Genomic DNA, 27510 nt, shown 5'->3' with positions numbered 1-27510 from the left:
TCAGGGACTTTAAATTATAGATCTCGATTTGAGAATACTGCAAACTAAAGAGTTATTTAGCACACGATTAACTAACAGATCATCGAAGTTAAACGCATTCCTCATAACAAAGCCGAGTATCTTAGAAGATTTTTCGCAAACGTCATTTATGTGTAAAATAAACCTCCACTAGCTTAAAAAAATAATTCCGACATGTTTAGCGGAAGATTGTATAAATATTAAGATGGTAAATAATGGTTTGCCGTTTGGTGTTATTTTCCGACACCAAAAGGCAGACGATTGCCAGAATCTAAGATAAAGAAAAATTCAGCAACAGATAAAATGCATCTAAACAATTTTAAATCATCCGCATACGAAATAAAGCTGGAGCTTGTAACTACCGTATTTATTTCATTAATGAACAATGAAAAGAGTATCCAGGTTGAATCATTGAGGAACTATCTACAATCGTTCAAAAAGTTCAAAAATATCCGAGTTAGATTATCTGAGCAACCAATAACTCATGACAAACTTTTTTATCGAAGACTTTTTTTAAAATCAGATTTATATTACAATAGATATATATTTATATTACAATAGATCTGCAGGAGCAATCTAGATTTTTAAAATATATCATTAAGAAATTCAACCGTAAGATCAGAAAAATTTAGGAAAACATAAGAATTTTGTGCTGATAAATTGCAATTATATTTATATAATAATCACAATTACTGATCAACCAGATACGGTAGTATTTAGCTCTAGCATCCATATATGACACGAACTATGGTTCTCAATTATTCATAGCTTTCAACTATTCGAATATTAAATAAAAATAGATGAAGTATTAGAATATTCGAATATATTCGTATTTCTTTTTTCGTTGTTTTTTTCGATTTTAATTTATTTAACCAATTAGTGCAAAAATTAATACTGGTTATTACTACTTATTTTAATTATTCACTAATTACTTTCATAACCTTTAAACGTTTAGAATTAAAAAATATATACATAACACAATGCTGTGAGGGCGTCGAAAAGGAAATGTTTAATTTTTTATCTAACATGTTTTTGTCAGAAGGACGTCATTTCAGTTTTTTCAGGGTGAAGCAAAACTTAGCCAGTTTGTAAATTTATATATTAAATTACAACCCTTTCTCATGGTTAAAATTATCCATGTTTTTTTTATTACTTAGATTCTATATCTTCAGTGTTTTTTAATAATAAAAAAAATCAGTAATATGTTTAATTGAACGTTTTTTACAGATAATTCTATGATTTAAGGAAAATTATTGTATAAATTACTGAACACTGAAATTACAAGGAAATATAACATAAAATAATGAGACGCGAGACTCAAACACAATTTTTTTGAGAAGTGTCTCATCATCTCGTATTTTAACATTTGACACTCATATTTATGGCAAAATCATATATCTACGAAGTCATATTGAGTCTCGACAAAACTAGTCACTAGTCACTCGAGTATAATAAGTGTTGCTCAAGTATAAAAATTGATTCATTCTAATATTTTTTCAAATTTCATTCGATATAGTACAAACAAATAATTTACGAATATTCGACATAGTTGAAAATTGGGCAAAAAATACGAATATTCTATTGAGAACCATAATATGAACTCAGGTCCTTCAGGTATTTTATATTAATCTTACGGATTACAAATTGCATAATATCGTTTGCCTTCTATATCTTAGCATTGAATTTAGTATGTATGTTATATTACTTATTATTATTTTAATTTTAATAATATCCATAACATAAATATGCAAACATTAGGGCTGATATATCGTTGAGAAATTGGATCGCTCTTGTTATGGGATATACAACATATACATGAGTGTTTGTCCTTGCATTGTTTGCTTGAAATACTGTGCGAGAGCACATCGTACGGGGATGTTCCAAAACAAATAACAAAGGGACAATGAATTTTTATATTAAAGATTTCTAAATGAAAACTCAGTGGGTTATATTAGCTCTTTAGATTAAAATATTATTCATAGGAGTAATCTAGGTATTCTTTCTCATCATAATGGATATTTGCTGTATTGTAATAATATAATAATGAATCATATTTCAATGCAATGCGGATGAGTTAACAGGTGAGCTTTTTCGCTCAATGTATTAATAAATATCTTATTTTTTGTGTTGTACATTTTTACTTAGTGTGTCGTGTTGATCGCATTCGATTACATACGGTAAATTTAAAAATAAAGTAGATGACTAATGTTAGAAATAACTGACCTATCATTTCTATGAAAAGCGCTTATTAAAAAATCGATTTTACTCTACACTATCAACATACCTCAATATTCATGTATGCACACCTAGTGGCGTTCGTTTGGTCTCGTGAATAAAAGTTGGAAATGGATACTAGCCGCTCTCGCGGTAATGAAAGACAAACATTAGGCAAAACGTTGAAATCAGCTGGTAAACTCAGCTTGAGAAGGCATAAACGAGCAATTTCTGTATATATATACAAGACCAGATGACCAGCGGTGGCTATGTAAAGGAAAACTGCAAAGGGACTTCTTGTTGACACTGTATTTGACGAAAGAACCACACATATCAGTAAATACAGTGTAATAAATATAATACACGTACAAATATAAAACGAAAGTTCAACTGGTGTGATTATGCTCATTGTTGGAAATAACGCGTTTTGTACGAATGCAATGTTTAGTCTAGAGGATAAACTTCCTTTTTATTTGCATGGTTGAATCGCTACAAAACGTTTTGCACGTTATCTGCATGTGCACAATGCAACAATATATGTATATTTATATATTTTAACAGTAACTCTCAGCTTCCTTGCATTGTGAAATTTGATCGCTATGTTTATATATTCCTTTCGATGCAATTCAATTTACAAGTAAACATTAGCTCATATCGATAAAATATATACATATATATATTTTATAAATACACAAGCAATAAAAATGTTCAGAATAAGACCACCCCAACGATCTGATGAAGATTGAGATACAAATCTTCACTGCCAATGAGTTTTTTTTACTTCTGGGCCTTTATTTTTAAAAGTGTAGGTGAAATTAAAATTACATTCACTTGCATAATCTTAACGGGAAATTTGGGCGTTAATATAATTTTTATCGCCAACCATCAAATTCCTTCGCCGTCTAAATATTTTATAATACAGGCTTTATCAACGGATTGATCGTTAATAAAAAATGAAATTTATAAAGAATGATCAGCTGATTGCAAAAAAATATTTTTATAAGAACATGTGTTTATAATTTAGTAAAATGTTAATATATTTCATTTGCGTTTTTGCTTCGTCTTATTTTTATATGACAGTAAAACATACTATTTTTTAAATGTACATATCTATTACTAACATCACATAAGATATTTTTAATTGTAAGTTATACTGTGCTTTTATTTTGAGGCATATTGACTCTTCTCATGAATATGTAAATTAAAATAAAAATAAAACAAACTGTATGAAATATTATTGAAGGTAAATAAAAAAGAAAGTAGCAAGTATATAATTGCTACTTTATTTGAATTTCAGAATATTCGCACAAATTTAGACACAATTTCTGGATCTCCTTTTACAGTTTAGGCGAAGGTGTTTTAACCAGAAATACTTTCGTCTGTAAATTGGGAGTGACGTTGAGCAAGAATCGAGATCGCCAATATTTGAAATAGGGTGTCGAGAATGCTCGGCTTCGTTATGCGGAGCGCGTGTCACTACAATAATTTAATAGCGAAACATTAATACATATCGTCCTTGAATATGGAATCGAAGTTCATAAAAAAATTAGAATTTCACGAGAATACAATTTATTGCATTCTCGTGATAGTGTCTACTCAATGAAACACTTTTAAAAATTGCTAAGGGACGGTGTTGGCAACCCATTAATGCTCGTGACTTTCGACTGCAAGTTTTAGAATGCCATAGAGAAGTGCGATCGCGTCCCTTATTCTTGACCGTTACGGCCAGTTAGCGTTTGAGAACGCTCCTCTTACACGATCTATCCAGCGTCACAGCGAGCTTGCCAATCACAAAAACGTTTTTAATGATAGCAATGGGAAACTGGAAAAAATGATGTGGGATGGTGCTCATCTGTTTTAGGTGTGGACCATAACTGTTTTTTTTTGCAAATCTTTAATTATATAATTATTATTTGTATAATGGCCATCATGACGCATTTAGGAAACCTGTCTAATAATAAAAAATCAGCGCATTATTTTATTTATACGTATTACATACATATGTAAATACATTTATAATATTTATTACTAGCGTTATTTGAATTATCTGAAATAAACCAATATCTTGTTAGATCAGATAGCGATTCTTCAAAAATAATACACAAATAGTGACATAAAAGCATCAAAGGGAATTTATTTGAATTAAATTACGGTTTAATTACATACACAATATTTTAGATGAAAGTGATATGTTTTTACGCAATAAAATTACACCAAAATTTCTACAGAAACCTAAATTATAAAAAAAATATCAAAAGGCAAATATCCACGTTCTTTTAATGCAAATATATGTTTCTTTTAATGCAAATATATGTTATTTTATGATCAAGAATATTTCATGGTACTGGAATTCAACATGACTGGTCAATAATATAATATGCTATGGATTAATGTGTCACATAAAATTCGAGATGTGTTTGTTATTATTGTTGAGGTGCCTTTCATTTCACAACACAGACGTATACATTTTTAGAAATATATTCACAATGAATTTAAATCTTGTAGAAAGCTTGTAGCATGTATAATGTAATGACCCATTTTCTTCAGTTGGTGGTGGAACATTTCCGAAGATTTTTTCCTTTTAAGTTCATCGGAAAGAAAATAAAAATTTTGAAAATTTATAAAAAAATTGTGTTGTAAATATTATAATATATGGATCTGATGCAGTAGTTCACTGATGCGCAAACCACAGATAAAAAAAAAAGCTTTTTGGTGTCGCAAAATTCATAGAAATTTGTTTGACAAAAAATAAGGCTTTTATTCAAAAACAGTCGAGTACCAGTAAAATAGCGAAATAAAATTACAGCGCACAGGAGATAATCCCAATGGAGTGCCAAGCGACGCGACGTAGATCGCGTGCTACCTTAGTCGGCCGGACAATCAACAAATATTATGATAACGTGTAACATGTCCAGAGAATTACTTACGGCCTTGAACCTCTAACAAGCCAGAAGCAAAAGTCCTACAAATAATTTCATTTTAACTACCTTGAAGATCAGAAAAACGTCTATCCATGGGTCGCTACAAATTTTTAAACAAAATATGTTTTTTTTGCACCAAAGTTATAGGTTTAGTAGTTACAAAAGAGCCTTGATAGGTCAACGAAAACCCTGAAATTGACTAATTTGTTGATTGAGATTGAATGGCTCACTTATATATTACATATTCATTTAGAGCTATTAAAATCACCTTCTTCTAAATCCGTGTTGTTGATCAACAAGAAAGTGGTTTTAGTGATTGGAAATATATCTATATATATATTGATTTTGAACAATTTTATTTAGATACTTCTTAACTGCTTCTCTGTGAGTGTGAGATATAAAGATTCTAAATAATTACAATAATAAATCAACGGAGTGACGTCATGTTGTATCAGATATAACATGTTTCCATGACTATAAAATCATCACTTGTTGTTGGCAACATTGTTACATCAGAGTATGCACATCTTTACAAGCAACATCCAACAGGAATTTAGACAATACAAATTAAGCCAAAGGCAACCAACCCCGTCCTACGCTCGCAAGAACCGGTGCCACTTGAGCATTTTTCCATTTCTTCAGCTCATTAATTGGACGCACGCCGTTCAGAAAATTTCTGATAGTAGCCCCCGCAACCGAAGAGGACCATAAAGCGCAATGTTAACTGGTCGATCGTTAGCATTTGCAATAATCGACGTCCCGTCACGCGCGAACTCTTTTATTTTTCCGATTCTTAGATCTCGCCAGATTGCAAACTTGCGCTTTCGGTCAAGTTATAAAACGCATAAATTGGCCAAGGTATCGCAGTCACTCCGAGAACTTGACAACGCCGGGTCGTAACTGTGGATCATGCCAGGAATGGCCGCAGAATTATAGTAATAATTGCGTAAATTCAATATTCAGATCGATAAATTCACAGAAGATGCTTTTATGATTACTGTAACGCACCGACGCGAGGATGGATTTAATAAATTCCACGATTCTCAAAATAAATCAAGTGGGATTATTTTTTTTAATACACATCAACGAAGAGATTACTAGATAAGCGCTAACGTTAAATTTAACGTGTAAATCATTCGAACGCGATTGGGAAATGGTTAAATCGTATTACTTCACTAAAAGTGTAATTTATTATACGGTGTCGTAAAATAGTATTATTAAATGAATAAGACAAAATTTTATTGCTAAATTATCTGAAAACAAATAAACGTTTAAATAAATACATAATTTATTGGTTTGGTTCTGTACTTTAATATTGCGTTATCTATAATATAACCAAGGTTGGGCAAACTTTTGATGACACGGTCGCGTAACTTACTAATGATATCCCTTACTCCACATCGCCGGGAAAACTGTGTAGTTTACTTTATGTAAATAATATAATAAAAGAATAATGTGAAATTACTTTTAAAAACATCTATACTAAATATAATACATATATATTTATATAAACATAAAACCCGTGTTTGTTTTTTATACCCTTGAAAATTTGGGGAATCTACGACTTTTCTACTTCTCAATCGTCTGGCTAATGCGATAAATCGGGAGCGGCAAAATACTATTTGTAATTGCGTAATAAATACATATATTTGACTATCTGCACACGATGATTCAATAATCAACAAAAATGGCAATGATTTAATTTTATGAAATGTGGGCAAGGCACCTGTCGTGAAATATGCAACGCATTCCATTGAATTATGCACTGACCCTTCGTAATTAAGTAGCTCTCCAATAATTCTGTCTACCTCTGATGCTTTGTGATTTTTTAAGCTTTTCATAAACGTACACGTTTGAATACATTATTTTTTATTAAGGAACGCACTAAATATTTTCTGAACATTATATGTAACGAATTTTTAAAAGTTGTTTTTTGGTTCTGAATTATTATATGGCAAAATTGTTGTAGTGTTATTATAGTTATTGCTATTTTTTATTAGCATTGCATGAAACAATATTTGCTCGTTAAATATAAGATATCAGCAATGCGTCCGTGGGTGTTCATAAAAGTTTCTTCCTCGAAGGAGGGCTCCCTTCAGATTTACAACCCATCTCCTAGCGAAGCTTTGACATTAAAAAGCGAAGCGGACGGCTAAAGTTCGACTTCGCGCAGCATCGAGTCGTCGGAATGTAATCAAAATTAATGTTTATACTGTTCGCCGATAATTAAGCGGAGGATTATTTCTTAATTACACCAGCGGCGGGGGTAATAAGACGAGCTTTTAACGTTCCCGCCAGCGCCGAGATGAGCTTTCGGCGATAAAGGCCGCCAGATTGAGTCATTAACGGGGTGTTGAACACACGCAAATCTGAAAATTTTTGAGGTCGGCCATTCGCGGCCGGCCAATGTGTGGTCTCTCACAGACCGACGTTTTCAATTTTCAATTAAGCCGAGCGTCGTAACTTTAACGGCTTTTGCGAGAGAAGAGAGCGGTTGGATGACAAAGAGGTGGTGGTTTTTTCAGACTTGGGTCTTATTTTTATTAGTGAAAGTTTCAAATGACATAAGATTGTTTGAACGGGAACAATGGGTAAGCATTTACGTGTATACATAAGCCGGAATTTTTGTAACCGCAAAAAATTTAGTGGTTGCCTATAATTTCATACCGAACTCCATATGAACAAAAGGTATTTGTTAATGCTATAGAAAAGCCTTTTTTATCATTTATTTTAATGTCAATCCAACTTAAATCTATTTACAGAACTACAATGTGTTGAAAAAAAATGTAGAACATTTTTTTTATAATTTTTAAATAATATAAAAAAATCATTGGACGACTCCAACATTTCACATATTTTGCAAAATTAATGTAGGAAATAAATGTGCGTTAAAATGTTTAAAGCTCATTAGTAGACGATGATTTTTATTAAAAAAATAGAGATCTAGGGCAAGGTTCCTCACGCTCTGAGTCGCTCTGACGCACACATCAGACGGCGTTTCAATCGTGCGTTAGTATTTGTTTGCCTGTCGTCGGAAGAGTTGCGTCAAAGCGCAGAATATTTATACGTTTCGTAATTATTTTTTGACTTGACAAATATATTTAATATATTTACTTCATTAAATAATTTTAATATAAACTAGCATTAGTTTAAATAATATTTATAGCAATGGCCGAAATATATATTGATTCCTATGAAACAAATCACGAATTTGAAGGTGTAAAATTTTTCACGGATAACGAAGACGTGATTGAAAGGTTCGAATCGGAATCAAACAAAGATTATTGCAATTACGAAATAAGTACTTTTCACATTTACATTTAAAATTATTATTTATTATAAAAGCAGTAATACCAAGTTTTCATTATTTATAGTTCATATCAAATATGTCAGATTTATCGGAGTGTAATTAAAACACGGAACATATATATGATGTTAGTATGATATCAACATTTTGTTATTATAAAAAAATATAACAAATATATACCATTTTTATATATCAAAGTCGAGGCATGTTTGGAGCTCATGCTCTCTATGGAGCTCATGACTTGAGAATAAATTATGAAATTTAAATTGACTCATTATATTTCGACTTTTTTTAAATAAATTTTAAAATAGGAAAAGATAAGGTTAATTTTAAACCACCCTAAGTCTCATGCGCACATTCAGTAGCATAACATCATCCATGGCTGGTTTTGTGGTCAACAGTATTACAATAGTAATTTTTACCGTGTGTGAGCTATGCAATATGAATAGTTAACCATCGAACATAATTAACTTTCGACCGTTGAAGCTTCTCTCAGTAAACGATATATATAAACATTTTAGTAAGGTTTTAAAATTTTACTTGTTACTTTTACTATTTTACCACAATTCCCTACCGCACTAAAGGTTTAATGGCCACTGAATGTGTTACGAATGCAAGAGTAAATTATTCATTACCTGAGATAGATTGCCAATGGACGTTGTAATTGAACGTTAAATATACAATTCATAAAGGAAAATCGAAACAGAAGACCCAGATTAATTTAATGTTATGTAGAGAGCTTAAAGCTTAAATAATAATATAATGTACTACTAAAAGTGTGCGCGACGTAAAATCAATAGAAAGTAATATTAATTGATAGTAATAAAAATAATTTATTTACACGTTCTATAATTTAACATAAATTAGATTCATTTTTTATTCTAAATATATATAGCATATACTTTTATTCTATTTAGTAGTACTTTTTTCTAAAGCCGAAGCGCGCTTCAGTACTTTTTTAAATTCATTTAATGTCAGCTTACTATAGGTATGATCTCATTTAAAATTAATATGTACTTCCTATAGCACTAAAAAAAAAGAACGTCCTGCGCAAAGCAACGTAAAAATACGAAAAGATCTATTAATTGGTCTGTAGGTCTTTTACGTAAAATATTAACGGAATACTTTATGGCCCTTTATTTACCCGACATACAATTATTTATTTATTATTAAAATAATAATATTAAAACTTTTCGGAAAATATCACTAAGAGCAAAATTAGCGCACTTGCAATATTTAATTAGCGCACTGGCGGTGTCGACAATCCGTTAATGCTTAGCGAATTTCGGTTGTCGCGATTGATTCGCAATTGCGACCAGGACCAGTAGTGTAGTAGGGCCAGAACGCACCGGAACGTTGTTCCGGTACTTTTATCCACGAATGTTTCGCATTCTGGTACAATTTGTTAATAGGATCAAAAAAACTCTTGTAAAAGAATAACCAGATCTTCTAATAACGATTTATTAGAATATCTGTTTCTTCGTTCAAGAAGAGCAAATAAATTTAAACAGATCTTCATAAAAATGGACCTACCCGTCGATTTCAATAAATTTATTTAATTGCAATGCGTTTGAAGTTTTATGGAAATTTTATGAAATGAGTCAGTAGAATATAGTTTTACAGACAATTTGTTTTTTCTAAAGAAATATAAAAATTAAATAAATGACGAAATTGTAGAAGAACTAATGCTGCTGAAGCGCATTTACAAATCCAAATACTAAACACGAAACCGGCAGAATCATTTAAAACAATTATCGACATGGGATTCGATTGTGCTTGGAATTTTTTAACTTTGATAGCTGAAAAAATAATATTAAAAACTTTCTTCGATCGACAATGAGTTAAAGACGACTAAATGGATTGGCAACGCTCAATATTAATTACCAGATAGCGCAGATTTTTGACTATTCTAAAATGGAAAAGCGCGCAAAGCTTTTGTGAAGTAATTAAATGTTATAATCTAATACACATTTAATACTATTGACTTCATTGTCTTGCCTATGTTTTTTTATTTTTAAAGGGCCTCCAAAACATTAGTTTTTCTGGGTCTCACATTTTCTTTGAAATGCCATGCCTGGGTATACATCTGTATTCCAAGCTTAAATTTACTATTATATCACGGAACTTAGGTCTAAATGGATTGCTGTTATTGCGACCCTAAAACTCATATTTTACAGAAAAAACCTACAACAATAAAAAATAAAAAAAGACTGTTAATTAGATTGATAATAACATATACTTTCCATGTATGAAGTAACACGTAATTATTTTTTCTAAGCTCCAAGATATTTAAAATAATGCGATAAAATAATATGTAACAAACTTTTTTATTCTTCATAGAGAGAACATTACCATAATCATACCGAATAATACTGTAAAAATATTATACAAGAACATATTAGCCCTTAACCATAACAATACCAAATTTAAGTATAAACATAAAATGCAGCTAAACATGAAAGGCATGATTTGTATTTTTATTTTACTTTGAATTAAATTATCTATTTTTTATTGCCATTAGTTTTATTTTATCTTTTTGATTTTCTCTTGTAAACTATAAAATGCTTATAACTCAGCAACTTGTACTTAATTTATTGTTTATATATAAAAAATGTTATTAGATATGAATTATATAAAGACATCAAATAAAAAAAGCAATAAAATATTTCAATACTTAGTTAAATCTTAATGTTACTGGGAAAAAATATGATCTTTATATTTCTATTTCATAGTATTTTTGAAAATATATAAACATTTATTAGAATTTTAATGATACAGGCAAGTTAATAATTTATTATATATTTAATGATACAGGCAAGTTAATAATTGATGGCTATTGTTTGGTTTGCATGAGGAAATTAAAAAGTTAAAATAATAGTAATAGCAAAATATGATAAATTAAGGTAAAACACAGAAACCCTCTACCAAACCCTAAATAATTATTTTAAACTTTTAAGCTTAAAACTATATATAATGCATTTTATGTTTATATACTAAAATTTATGGTTTTGCATAAAATAAACAATACAATAATGAACTAAAGCTGTTAAAAAAGTATACTACAAAAGGTTAGACATAAAGTAAAATATTACAAAAAAAAACAATGAAAAGTAATCAAATTTAGTGAGTATTAAAAAAAACAAATTTAAAATATACATTCGAGAACTATAATTTTCTTAAATAATAAATACAACATTTTTTAATTATAAATAATTCATGAGATCTCCCCTATTTTTTCAAAATAAATTATCTGTGAAACATTTAAAACAGATTTTATTTTATTATATTATCTTTGCTATTGCTTTACGAGATATTTAAAAAATGGTTTCAATGCCCATTTCTATAGTGCATCAGTGTTTTAAAAACTTGTTTTGTTGATAAACTTGTAAAATTTAAAAAATAGTTTTTTAATTTAAAAACCCGTTAAAAAGATTATTTATGATAATAGGATTGCACTACACGAATTAAAGCCTTTAGCTCAACCCAAAAAAATTGTGAAGCTTTTTAAAGTTGCAGAACATGTATAATATATAATATATTAAAAAAAAATTGCTATATTCCAAAAAATATTTTAATAAATAAATTCATATTACTTAGTATGTATTCAAATTCTTGTATGAAAACAGATTCTGATAATGAATATTACGTGGAAATTATTATTGTTAGCAATGCTTTCAGAAAAACCATAAAAAAAATTAAATGCTTCTTGAAGAACTTGAATTAATAGTATAAAATCATTTTTTTAATATTTATGCTACCCCTAAAGGAACAAAAAAATAGTAAATAGTTTTAATTTTTCGATTTTTCAAAAACAGTAGCATGTGTTATATTTCAAGCAATTTTGTATCTAAAATAAAATTAAGATTTATTAAACGTTCAATGCTATTTACAAGTTTTTAAGATAATACTTAATTAAATGAAAAAAAGTAATTTGTATTTAGTAAAGGTTTCAGTTTCTTTTATTTCAAAGTAAATAATATATAAAACTTTAAAATAGGAATAGATTGTTCTACTGCTTTTTCTTAATTTCGACAATCTTTTCTTGGTTTCTATAGATATTTAAATTCTCATTCTAAAAATATTGAATACATTGGAATGTAATATATTTTACTATTAAAAAATACATTATAATAGAAAGCGAAAATTAATGAAATATGGGGGAAAAAATAAAACTCAGCAGATAACGTGATAAATTAATATATAAACTTGTATTTACCTTTTTTCAAATTATTTAAGATTGGATTAACTTTATTTTAATTTTAATAGTCAATATTTATTTATACATCATTTTAAATGCGAAGATAGTTTTAAATTTATTAAATAACTTTAAAGTAGCAGGATAACAATATCAATCACATAATAATATGCAGAGATAAACCTTATTCGAAAGTTAACATTTTCGATTATAAATTAAATTATATAAAAAATCATTGTCAATAAATATTAAAGCACAATATATAATATAATTTAGTTTAAAACAATACTTTTAAATTAAATTATCGAGTATTTAAGAAAATGTTTTAGTTTTACATCATTTGCTTTATATATTAATAGTATCAATTATTTATAACTCGATACTGTAATTTATAGCACTTTAATATTTTTTCGACACACTATTAAGCATAGTTAAAATTCTCTTAATAACTGTAGTTATGATTTAATAGACTAATTATATTATTGATCAAATTTAAATTGGTTGCCTGTTTTATAATATGGTATTATTTGATGTATTTATTGTAAGCAAATTTTAATTTATTATAGTAAGTTGATTTAATAGCGTTTCATTTATTTTGTAGCGATTTTTCATTCTAAAATAATTATAAAGTTAATCCTAATATATTGAACTAAAATAATTTGAATAAAGTTATATACATGATTAGCATAAAAATCTATTAAATTGTCTGCTTTAATAAATATTTTTCCTATATTTCATTGATTAGCGCTTTCTATTAAAATATATAAAATAAATATTTAAACTGGTTCCTGATGTGTACACAAACAAGAAATTAAAGCAAAAATCCTTATAAAATTTGCATTGAATGATATCGAAATATTCCCTATGTGTTATATGCTAATTCACTTCGAGCTCATTTCGGTTAAGAAACCCCTTCTTTACAAACGGGTAATCAATTGAAGCCTTACAAACCGAAAACTTAATGCAATCAATGTCGGTATATTGTGTTGGGTTTTAATTGAAATTTTACCATCATCGTCCGCCACAAAATAATACATTCAATTATCAGCGGGATTAAAACGTGATTTAAGGTTTCCATACAAATCTCCAGAGGTTAATTGAACAATGTATAATTCGAAAACTCAATTCCGAAGGCTTCGAACGATAGCCAAAAATTGAATTCGCCCATTACGACGCCGACCGGATGAATTAACAGTCAAATGGTTCGTAAATTAATCTTTGATTTGTGTCGTACGGCGTGTACAATATTTTTAGGTCCGAATGATGTATGGTCTTGTTTAGTTTATCTGCGGGTCATGTAACGTCAATTCTTTTTTGTCTTAAACAAGAGCGTTTCGCTAAAAACGTAACTTATTACCCAAATGGAATTGGTTGCGTTATTTATGATTTGTTGTTCGAATCCTTCGCTGCCGAAATACACGCACGATAAAAAAAATAATACATTATGGTAGTATTTTTTTGTTTATTAAAATCGTCGTTTATTCGGACGCAAAGACATGATAATATATCAAAGTTATAACTTTATTGAGAAAATGCGTAACACCCAAAGGACGCTTCCATAAAGGAATATGTTAAGCATATGCACTATTAGACTAATTTGAAAGCTAGACTTATTGTCATGTTTACACTTTTAACGTGGCCATATGCCTGACTATTAGTTTCGATTAATGAGGATGTTAATATATCGTTCTATGACCTTTGAAAATGACTCGACTTTGAGATTTCAAAAAAAAAAATATAATTTTTGCCATGCATAACTTTTTCCGAAAATGAAAATTGTTCAACGATAATTCATAAACACATGTATGTGCTCAATTGCTCAGCCTCATTTTTTTCAGTAATTTCATTGCCACTAATTTATTCATAGACTCTGAGGCATATTTCATAAATAATTTTAATCTAAAATTTTTTAAATACTTTAATTTTGCATTTTAGCATCAATGTCCTTACGCATTTTTTTTGCGGTTAAAAAACATAATCAATTAATCTTTTGCTCTATAAAATCCAAAATTAGTAGCTAATTAGACATTGAACGCTATTGCTTCCTCTAAGTTTACTACTTTCAAAAAGCCAAAAGCTGAAAAAATATTTTTGTGGTACTCTGAAATATGTTTTCCAAGAATTGTAGGGCCTTTTTTTTAATTTCAACGACTTAATTTTTCTACTTATTATTCTCTAATTTTTTTCAATTAAAATGATTTTAAATAAATAAATATATATGTATATATATATATATATATATATATATATATATATATATATATATATATATATATATATATATATATACCATTATTTAAAAAAAATAAACTTAATGGATCAATACGTAATAAATAAAAAAAACAGTTTTTGCTACTTGCTAATTACACAATACTAGTTGTGCTTTGTTTTTTCTAGAGATACTAATTCTATCTAATTGATTTTATTTTATTAGCAAAAAAAATAATTATATATCTAGCTAATACAATGGATCGATTAAATTTTGATATTTAAATTATAATATAAAATAAATTGCGTTATTTATAAAAGTCTGGTTTTGAATATACAGTAACTTCAATAGTCAATTTTAACAGCAATTACTTATTTATTATGTAATGTAATTTTCTCATATGTAATTGAGAAAAATGGTGTGGAAAGAAGCAACTAACTAAATTTAATGAATAATAAAATAAAATACTATAGTAATTATTAGTTTAATAATTTATTATAAACCTAGTTCTACTAGATAAAAAATGCCATTCTCCTAATCAATTAATATTTTTCATATTAATAAAATATATATGTAAGAATATTATTTATTAAATAGATGAGAGTTTAATACAAATATTTGAATACCCGTTTTTTTTTAACTATTCGTTATTCGAATATTTGTCATATTTGTAGTGCAAATTGTTTTTTATAAGAACACTAAAAACCGGCTCAATCCAAAAACACAGTTGTTCCTATTATTTAAAAAACCCATAAACAAAATATTTGAAAATATTAATACAGAAAACAATATAAATATTAAGTGCATCAGCTAAGGATAGTTTCAATTGTTATTATAACAAGTAATAGTAGTATTGAATGGAATTCGCGTCTTAAGTTAAAACGGTAAATTATAAATTAAGTCTTAGGTGATGATTGTGCATATCTGATACATTACATTATAATATCACATAATTTATAATATTAATGAAGTAAAATAATTTAAGGTCAACTCACCACCAACTTCCAAAGACGATTTCGATGAAGAAAAGAACAATCACCAAAGTGGACGATATTCGCGCCAACAGCGCCATTTTCCTCGCGAACTTTCTTCAACTTTCCGATCACGGTATTTTATTAAACGTATGAAATAAATTATAAAACAAATGGCGAATGATTATGATTTAAAATAAAACAATTGAATCACAAAAAATATATATAAAAATCACACAAACACACGAAACAAAATAATAAATAAAAACAACACAATATTTAACAGGATGATGATTCACACAAAAAGCGAATAAAAATTAATTAATAACAATGCTTTATGATTTTTAGATTTGACACAAGTTTTCACGCGTCGCGGTGTTACGATCGAAGAAAAGTTTCCGGTGATCGGAGGCAACCGTACCATTGGAGGTCGGCCGAAGACTGGTGGTAGACGGTGGTCGCCGCCGCTGAGGGTCCATCGCCGCTGGCTCTCAACCTGTGGCGCGCTGCATCCCGCCTACCACCCCCTCGAACAGAGAACATACACTGTAAACGCTACTATCATAATATAATAGCTAAATCATAGGTGGTTTACTCTTAGTAATGATTAGTATCACAAATAGTACACAAATTTGAGGATAATAATTCGAAATAATAGAGTAGTGATCTGAAAATTGCGGTACACATACCCCAGAAGTATGGCAGTCACTTCTAAAATGTATATTTATTATTAATAGAAAAATCAGAAAATTAACTACAACATAACAAGTAAAAAGTTGTTCGGAGGTAAGTCTTTATGATGAATAAAGATGGCCCTGGAACGCAATAAATTAGTATGTTACTAAACTAAATCTTTAAGTTGAAAACGTCCAAATTTATTTAGTAGTAAATACGTACTTACGTAAAACCAATTTTTGGAAACTGTTAAAAGTAAATCACTGTTTAGAAATACATTTTAATTTATTATAATATCGATATTTAGACTTAAGCATAAAACTTAAATTGCAAAAAATGGATAATATATACTTTAATTATCAAGGTTTGTCTATATGTTATTTGTCTAACCTAAATCGCCAAATGAACAATAGGGTTATGATTTATTTTACAAAACGTGTTGCTAAAAAAATATTAGTTCAAGCAATTTCAAGAACAATATATAAAAATTTAAGAGTATGGATTATTTTATTATTTTTTACTAAACGTAATTTAAATGAACTAAATTCTGCAGCCTAAAACAGCTGTTTTAGGCTGCTGAGCTTTGAAATGAAACGCTGATGGCTGGGAAGACATTTAACCATACATATGTATACCATCGAGTTATAGAATTCCACCGATACCTAATAGCGGCATTAATTCTCTTCTTTCTTTTCTCACGATTAGTTTTATGTCGCAATATCACGAGCGGAGTGTCCTGAACATCTATATAATTTGTCATGTTAAGATAATTATCGTATTTCATATTGACAAACCATGCTTCTTTTTAATATAATAGCTATGTTCATTTAAAGCTGTGAAAAGTCATCTTTCATATTCCAATTTAAATTGTAAACATTTAAAGAGACCACTCCATAGTGTTGCATATAAACAGCAGTGTAAATAACTAATGAACGAAGATAGAGCCGGGCTGATGTTGAATTGAAAACTTTCCCTCGCACTTTTGTCCCGACGACTTTTGCGACTCAATGCCAGTTTCATTATGTCTGCGAATACTGACAACGTACACTTACAATATTAAATATATAATTTATCATCGCATTATGAAATTGTGAGCAGAATAATAAAAGTTTTCGGTGCCTGTTTTTGATTCAACTGTACTGAAATCTCTAGTCATTAAAGTGTCGCATAACTTTAGCGGTTATGGTAGTCTCGGCTATTGTATGCCGAAGCTCTTGTCCGTCCAAAGGAACCTGCTGCGCAAGTGATCCTTAAAATTGCTTACCATCTCAAGTGCACTCGTACCTTCCGCCGATGATTATGTCCGTTTGGATAACTATCAGGGTCCACTGTGCCGCTAAATGACCCGCGATCGCGAATAAAACGGCCTCGGTCAGCTACCAAAGAACATTATTATTCACAATACGAAGGTTGGATGATATTCAATTATATACTTTTGTCTATTTGGATCATTAGATTACAAAGTGTTATATAAAGGTTGCTGATTTTGCTTTTCATAAGCAGAATGTTTTTATTATAAATGAAAATATATTATATCAGTAATGCACATCTTAATAATTTCATATCTTTTGAATTAAAATTGTTACATTTGTACTTGGAATTATTAGTTCCCTAAAATATATAAATATTAATACAAAAATATAAACAAGGTTTACCTTGCTCATTGAGTTCGTGGCGTACAACTTTGTATGTTCCAAGGGTTCTAGGATTCCTTTCCTGAATTTCAAAATAGAAAGCAACAGAAAATCACACATATAATTTATTTCCTTAGAAAACTCTTATGCCTAGATCAGAGTCTTTAACCTGTGTTTCGAGGAACTCATAGGTTCCGTAAAATTAGTTGAGAAAGTTCTATACCTTGCAATAAAAAGGGAAATATATAATTACACTATAAATTTAATAGTTTGCATTATAATACCAGCACGATAGACGAGTGGTATAAGTCTCTATCTATTGATCTAAAAGACCTGGGTTCGAATCCCATACGAACCTTAGTGTTTTTAAATTTCTATCGTATCTGGGAGATCGGAATTAGTGATTATTATATTATAAGATCGATCATCACAGCTTAGGTTTACCTAGATTTAAAAAGTTCAAAAGGATCATTGTCTCAAACCCTAAAATTCCGTTAATGAGTGTGACCAAAAGCGATCATTCATTAATGAGACAAATAATGGCGTAAAAAGGTTTGGAGACCACACGTATCACGTTCACAGTAAATATTCTCCGTCGTTAAGAGAATCCCTATGTTACGAAACGGTCACGTATATCATAAATCACCTTCAAAAAATGCAAAAGACTTTGGATGAGCGGACGTCGCTTTCTAAAGGCGTAGACGTTTCGCCATTCTACGAAACGACTGCAGCGACTGGCTGGAAGATCGCTGCATATATGCGATTGGCCAGCAAGCTTATCCCTTAAAGGATATAAGCCTGGACTTCGATGAGGAGAGGGCAGACAGTCCGAGACGTTCAGAGGCAGACAGTCCAAGACAGCCACAGAGGCAGACGGTCAGGGGCAGACAGTGAGGAGACACCAGCAGCCACTCCGAGACATCAGCAGCCACTCAGAGTCACCAGCAGCTACCCAAAGAGACCAGCAGACGCGCCCTCCCGACAGACCCGAAGACACAACTGGAACTCCCGATCTACCAGCCTCAGGAAAAACTACCTCCTGACACTCGTCGCACGCAGCCACAAGAAGCTTGAGGATCATCCTCGGGCATCATCACCTGCGTCAGTCAGAAACGTTAGAAACGTCTCGCTGATAATCTTCCGTCGCTCATGTAAATATATTAATAAAAAGTCTAACTAGATTCACACCAGAATCTCATTGGCCGCGAGGTCAATCACCCCTAGGGCCAAACACCCTAAAGTATTTTAGTGTCCTGGAAATGATGTTCAAACCAAAGGAGAGGTGAAAGTTCGTGTAGCGAAGTAGTAGTCCGAGCGTCGATGTGTAGTGGAGTCGAATTTTTCTTGGTTTATACCGTGTTATATACACAGTTGTGCGCGTAGACCATATATCCACCCATCACGTCGAAGGGGGTTGTAAGAATGCAAGCGTGCGTCTCGACGGCTGCTAGGTCCGTGGGCACAGTTCGCAGAACTTCAGACACGCGTGTGCTGTATCTCTTGACTGATGAATCGCTACAAAAATATGCATTATTTAAATAAACAGTCATTTGCCTCCAATTTAACAATATATAAATCATTTATTTAAAAATATTTTTAGAGGTTCTGGAATCGTCAAAAGCTTTTGTTGTATCACTCATGCTTATTTAATTTTGTATTTTAAATAAACGAGTCGAAATGTTTAAAGATGTGATAATATGTAGGGTAAAAGTTAGTAGAATATGGAAGATGAGAAAATTTCCAATTTGTGTTTAATTTTGCAACAGTAATACACCTATATAAAATTCAGATAGTATAAGAACCGAAGCACAGAGATGATAGACAGCGAAGAATTTACGCAGATTCTTTTATAATTAGGCACATTTCCACCTATCTAGGTATGTTAACAAGCAAAAAAAGAGCCTTACAGTTCTATGACTAACAGTACCCTCGTAGAATCGCTAATTAATGTTTCTCGTGAGCTGTGCTGCATTGTGTTTCAGTTTGAGCTCGTACGAAAAAAGGATACGTAACCCTTTTGTCGACACCATAGTTCAAAAAATTCAAACACAAGCTGATTTTTTATATGATTTTATTTCTATTGAATTTTCTCATCTTAGTAAAGAGTTTTGGGCTATATTTTATAATCTTTAAAGTAGAAAAAATCGTCACAAAAAATGCTTGTTATATAATATAAACACCAATAATCGCAAACTGTATATAAATTATAATTAAAGCGTTCATTAACAATGTTGATAAAATAAAACTTATCAGCGATTTAAACATGCATACATGGTGGAAAATTTGCTGAATTTTCATATAAACGAACAACTGATGGGATGCAAATTTTATGTAAAACTATAACATCGCCCAAGGGTTCCAACATGACTGGGTTGAGTTTATTTAATAATAAAAAATACTTCAACGAAACGAAATTTTACAAAAATACATTTTTGATATAATATAATACATACGCACGCATTATAAAAATGTATATTTATACACGAAAACAGTATTAGTATTATAAATACGAGAAATAAAATACGGAATTAGATATGAAAAAAGGGATACAAAACAGACAATTTTATCTCGAAGACGAAGAATACATACATACATCGTTTCGGAATGAGACATCGCCGTTTCTTAACTGATATGAAAGACATCATATTACGACCGGATTCTCTTGTTATTACTCCTACTTCTCCTATCTGACATGTGTTTTTATCGGATGATCTTTCGTACGTACAATGTTAATAATATGTACAACAAGTACGCATTGTTATTCCTCTTAATTCAACTAATCCTTGTGTTTCGTGGATGATTGATTATTCATATTTATAATATTATAATAAATTCGTACTTGAATATTTTTTTGTCTAGGGAGACAATAAAGTGACAGATGAATATCTCTGTTTTGCTACGAAATGGAAGTGTCTCGCTTCCGAGACGGAAGAGCGTTATTGCTAATAAACCTATGAATAAAATAATCATATGACAGGATGTAGTGATTTTATCATATCCTAGCTGCGGATGCAAGGATAAACAAATGGATACATAATACACGCGACTTAAAATAAATATAGACGTCAGATATAGGGTAAATTTTGTTTAGTTATATTTTAAACCAACACAATGGTTCTAAGGTTAAATTTGAAAATGTACACACATAATTTGATTTACAAGAATACTCTTATAATTTCGGGGAACACTCAAAATTCAATGCTAAAATTAGCTATCGTGTATTTATTATTTTTTATCCAAAAAAATTACTTTTAGTGAAGATAAAATAAGTGTTGATCCATGATCTAAAACGTTTTTTAAGTATCTTAAAATAGATCCCACTCTTCCCAACTCCACTATTTTTAATTAAGTCAATTATTATACTGTTCCATATAAAGTCGCTATTTTTTAGTGAGATATAAAACGCTATTTTTAACTACTAACGTATTAATCATATTATGCTAAATTTATATAAATTTTACAATGGAAGTATCCATTGTTAAATTATGTAGGGTTTCGGTTGCGTTGGTAGGTCAGTCCTGCAAGTCCAACAATTCAATTTTAGTGGTACATTAGTCATGTCTGAATTTTTATTTTACAGTAGTTAGCATGATTTATTACAATCGCGTAATTGAATCGATCTCGCATTTCTAGATCGAATATCTGACACTCCAATTGAACTTTATATATGACGGATATAAAACAACAATTGATTTCGATTGTGTTTTATACTAACAAATATAAGTCATGTAACGTAATCGAATGCCGAATGAAAATATTGTTCTTTTGCTTATGCATCAACTCTTTTAACTAACGTTATTATATTGTATAGTAATTTCAACTTTATTTAATAAATCTTTTAACGTTGTATAGATATGAAAATAAGATTATAAGGTTTTACACTAAAAGTAATCCTAAATCCCTCCTAAAAGTAATTGTAATGATTTTTTTTAATATTCATAAAACTATTGTAAAATTAAAAATTATCTCGTTAATTGTATGACTCTTGTAAGCTCACACAGTGCTTCTAACATTTTTTTCAACTGATGTGGTGAAATTAATTTTCTATAAGTCTCGGATAAACGTCAATTTTTTTAGAAGAACTAGGTAGGTCTAAGCTGTATGGAATTTGTTTTTTTTAATAAAATTGCTCGAACTGAAAGCATTGTAAGAATAAGCGCGTTATCGTGGTGTAACACCCAGTCAGTGCAATGTCTCTTTGGAATCGCTAGATTTTCACAATTTTAACAAGAATATTTTTTCTAGCATATAATTGATAATAATAAAAAGAAAGTAAACGATTTTTAAATTACAAAAAACAATAAAAGGATTTTAAAAAATCATTTAGAAAAAAATGCCACGTCTACTTTATTTACCTTTATTGACGAATATCTGTATACAGGCGGCCCTCGACTTTCGCACATAATTGGTTCCTGAAAATGTGTGCGAATGTTGAATGTACGAAAGTCGAGGGAAGTAAAAAAAATTGAAATTGTGTGTATTTTAAAATATTTATTTATCAAGTAAATATAATATGTTTAAGAGGCGTTTAAGAGACACGTTTAAGTGGGGTTTGCGGGTGTTTCCTTTGAAAAGTCATCAAGTTAACTGTTTTCCACTATTCTTTTTCTTTTCTTCATATAGTATTTTATAACATGCTATATTTTTATTGATCGCCCAACGCACTTGAGATATGCACTCTCCATTGGGATCACAATCTTCCATAATATTTAAAAATTTGTCAAAGTGCGTGAAGGCTTCATTCATATTTTTCATTGTTAAAGAGTTTTCCAAAATAAACCTGTCTCATCTACATTAAATATTTGGCTAGAGGAATATTCTCCATCTTCAATCATTTTGGATAATTAGGAAATAAATTCTTTTGCAGCATCTTTATCCGCATCAGCCGATTTTCCAGTAAATTTAATATTATGAAAAGAATACCTCATTTTAAAATTGTAAAATCAACCGTTACTTGGTTGAAAAACCGTGTTAAAATCTTTTTTTAATCTATCCTTCCAATCTTTGTGCAAACTAAGAGCTTTTGCTTGAATAATTGAAAAACTCAGAGGGACATCTTTTTGATGTTGGTCATCGATCCACGATGACAAAGATTTTCCATTTCATCCATTTTTTTTTTGCTGTGTTTTTTTGGAAACATATCTTTAAAAATTGCGGAAATATATCTTTATTTTCCACAATTTTGAACGTATTTCTTAATTCTATTTTTATTTTGCAAAATTTAACATATCGTAGACCTGTTTGTATCATACGAACCTCTAATTAAAGCAAAAGATTCACCGCTATCAGAACGTCTAATAATTTCCATCTTTGTCTTGAATCGTGTGAAGTTTATGAGTCCTTGATTTCTTTTTGTTCGTAGCAACACAAGTTTTTCCGTTTCTCACTCGTGTTTAAAAAAAATGTTTTTTTTAAATGTGCGAAATAGCGAATTGTGCGAAATTAGTTCAAACCGTACCACGAATTATTATAAACAGTCGCAAAAATACATTTTAGAGTGCTTGTTACATCAAAAATATTGAAATGTTTAAGGGAATCTTAACAAACATATTTTTTGGAAATAAATTGATGATATTTCTGAAATCAGCGTGTAATTTTTACATATTTATCGAGTAAGAATTTCTTTGTGGCAAACATTTTCTGCAGTGTATTTGCCAGTTTTCGAGTTAATATGCAGATTTCAGTAAATTTTGGATACGGGCCTCTGTGCGCCCTGTGTTTTCAAATAAAATTAATAAAAACACGCACGCCTACTAAATTTCATCGAGTTCAAATAGTACGCTATTAAAAAATGTATAAATTCAGCCCCATCGAACGCGTCGCAGATCGGCACGCAGCGATTAAAAAGCGACATCATTGCCCGCCGACGATTTAGATGTCTATCTGTTAAATCCTCATCCCCCGCGGTCGGTGGGGTCAGCCCCAATTACACGCGGAAACACGTTAAGCGGTGCGTGACTCTGTTTGTTTTCGGCAAATAATTATCCGCGATCGCAGACGAAAGGTATCCAGCGGTAACCGGAGAGAGGTATAAGAGAGAATGGGGCGGTTGTGGTAGAGGGTGGTTGCTGAGTCGGCCGCGGCGGTTCCCCGCAGGCCGCGCTGTTTACATTGCACCAATTAGCCACCGGCCCGGGGGCCTCGCCCTTTGTTGCCTTCGCTCTCTCTACATATCCATCCCCCCACAACGCACACACAAAGGTGGTTACTTCTGATTAATGCGAAACGAGAAGCGGCCAGATATCGAACGCTGCGTTATGGCCGTTATGGTAAATCGATCGCGTTGGTGTGGAGCGCGATCCGTCTGCGGGCCAGACGCTACGGGGATAGAGTTACCGATGCGGCATACTACTACGTATCAACCAGGAGTCGGAGCCTGACTCCAGGGGCGTCATTTCAACTTTATCCAGGGGGGGGGGAGGATAAAGTTGGCCAGTCAGTGGTATTTTTTTAAATATTTCCATTGCAATAAGATTCATAATATTTCATTAAATGACATGCATTTTTCTGGCCAAATTCAATGGAGAGAAAATGTATAATTATAAAAAATAAATAATATATATATATATTATATGTATGTAATTTTTATCACTATATAACAAAAATAGTTTATTCATTTTTGAAATGTTTAATTGCATTTTTTAAATAATATCATACGTATAAAATAGTTATCGACCTCTGCTAAACTCTAAAGTATGCCGATGAGCTGCAGATTCTCGATAATAACCGTTATTTCAGCGCAGGTAGAAACAAAAACAACACACAATCGTATTTTCGTGCGACGTATATGACTTTATTTTTGTGACTCGGCTCTAGCACGCGCGAATGTATGTGTGTAAAAATTGGAAGATGTGAAGTTCACTGCTCTATAGAGTGATTTAGATTATCTATGGAGATGTGCTTTCGTCAACCGTCTGCCCTTTAATATCGGAAAGTGCCATACTGTGTCATGTTATCGATCCTGTTCGCCATCAGATTATCCTTACAATCTCGGCGGGATCTCGGAATCACTTTTAGAGCAGGTGGAGGTTCTCTCTACACGTAAACAATATGCTCGGCTTTGTTATGAAGAACGCATTTCACTTAAACGATCCATTCACGTTCTCTATGACACTTTAGTTGGCATTCTTGAATCGGGGTCTATAATTAGAAGTTCCCGAATAAGCAAATATTTATTACCCGCTCTTGTATCCGGTTTGTATCATTTAATTTAAATATTTTATGATTTTTTTTTACTATGTATTATTTTTAACTTACATGTAGTGTATTGAAATTATACTATGTATAGTTTTTGACCATCGTGACGCATTGGTGTAACCTGTTAGGTCACGATGGTATGAATTTAATTTAAATAAATAAATAAATCAACGACACTTGGAAGATTCAACAAGGCATTAGCAGTCAAGAAAGTCATGCAAACAAATAAATTTGAGCGCACTACTATTATATAAACTAATTCTAAAATTACAAAAAAACATCAGTATATTAAACAGTTTTATTCCATTAAAATTAATATTACTATTCGAAATATATATATTATAAAAGTGTGAAATCTATATATAAAATGGAGGGGGGGCATTTAGATAGTTACTCTAGCTAGCTAGATAGCATTAAGCACCATTATTATTCTCCAAATTCTAGGATAAACCGTTCTTCCAGACCAGGGAGTGTAATTTACGTAAACACTGGTTATGTGATAAATTATTTAGAAGTAATAGTTATTAGTATCAAAATATAATATATTTGTATAAAAACCATAGTAGTTTATTATTATTGTTTTTTATGTATTATATTACAATATATTATATTATACCTACTTGGATTTCCTCTTATTTCTAATGCCTATTATATCGATGAAGCCTCTTTCCGCAAGCAATGCAAAACATGAATTAAAAAACACACAAACAAGTCAGCTTTGTAAAGTACCACAATCGAGCGAAATCCGGGAATTGCCTGGAAGTCTGAAAACGGCTGAAACTGCAATACTTTTGTTCGGCGCAAACAACAGGTATTATTATTTCAGCGGATGTTTGTATGATGCTTAATGATATTCCTAGAAAATATTTCATCAGTAACGGTTTTCATCGTTTTCGATCTTTGTTAAAATCTACTCGGAAACGCGAAGATGAAAACGCAACGTTCAAACAAAGATGAAATATGAAGACAGCGGCGGCGCGGTTTGAAGACGGATTTATATTTTTTTTATTATTATTTTAACAGTTATGTATGTTTCACTTGTTGCAATGTTTGGACTTTGTACGAACGTGTTTAGCCAGTGTAAATATACGTAGTCTTTCAAATCGTGCGATGCTCCTATCTACGATATATAGACAGAATTTTTTCATAGAATTAATATATTTTTTTTATTTACGTATATGTCGTGTTTTGATATTATTACGTCTTGAAGCATAATTAGGCACGTCCAATCCATGATTTTTTTTATTATATACCTATGATAAATGTATAGAAAATGAACACCAAGAAGAGTAGTATTTTAAAAGCATACAAATTTTACGTTTTAGGTAAAAAATAAGGTCATTTTTGTGGGGTATAACGGTTTTTGAGGACACCTGCCTTAGTTTTAATCATATCGTTATAAAAGTTTCTTAAAAAATAGAACACGTAAATATCTCTGTTGAGTTTGTTAGTTAGCCTGATTTAAAAATGGCGGCCATATGACTTCATTGAAATGACGTATTTAAAAAATATTTCCGGGTTAAAGATTTTTTAGATTTTCTTTGAAGGATAACGTGAGAATTTCTGGTTTAATCATTTTAGCTTTTTCCAGGGGGGGGGGGGCAAAAGTTTTGAGTAGTTAAACGTTTTAAATTGAGTGTACAAGTAGTAAGCAAATTAAAGTATTTTAAAGACAAGTTAGAAACGTGGACAAGGAATGTTAAAAATTCGCAGTTTGATTACTTCCCAGGCGTAGACTTTTCCATACAAATTAAAAATTTTGTCTAAATTACAGAAGACAATCGAAAACCTTTCTGTATCATTTTCTACGTGTTTTCCATCATTTGATTACTAAATGAAAAAGTGAGTCATCAATCTTTCGCAATATACGACAGTATAAACATGCCACTAACATAACAGAAGAAGAAAATTTAATAGACTTGAAAAACGATTATGTGCAGAAATCCTCATTTCCTGTGCTAGGATTGTCAGAATTTTGTGTTTCGCTTTGTGCCAATATTATATTATTTATCATAACAAATGTTCAATCGTCTTAATGAGAGCAATTTGAAGAGCCAAGACCAAAAATAGCACGTCAAGTTTCATCGAATGTCAAGGTTCTCCTTAATATTTTCTTCGACTATAATGAAATATTCCACTAAAAAGTCTACAACTAGGTTATAAAAGGAG

General features: G+C 30.6%; 1 protein-coding gene across 1 annotated transcript in view; it reads right to left on the bottom strand.

Annotated features, from left to right (window-relative positions):
* Positions 1 to 16278, bottom strand: part of LOC148238937 (protein Wnt-4-like) — a 65176-nt gene extending 48898 nt beyond the window's left edge. Inside the window, exon 1 of the mRNA XM_088183125.1 lies at positions 15860 to 16278. Coding sequence (XP_088039251.1) covers positions 15860 to 15936 — 77 coding nt within the window. The 5' untranslated portion in view covers positions 15937 to 16278. The remainder of the gene's footprint in view (positions 1 to 15859) is intronic.
* Positions 16279 to 27510: the final 11232 nt, after the last annotated feature.

The sequence above is a fragment of the Plectrocnemia conspersa genome, unplaced genomic scaffold (genome assembly GCF_051122295.1).
Source record: "Plectrocnemia conspersa isolate PC_06_02 unplaced genomic scaffold, ASM5112229v1 ptg000001l, whole genome shotgun sequence".
NCBI lineage: Eukaryota > Metazoa > Arthropoda > Insecta > Trichoptera > Polycentropodidae > Plectrocnemia > Plectrocnemia conspersa.
The sequence above is the reverse complement of the archived record's forward strand: the minus strand, read 5'-3'. Positions and strand labels throughout refer to the sequence as shown.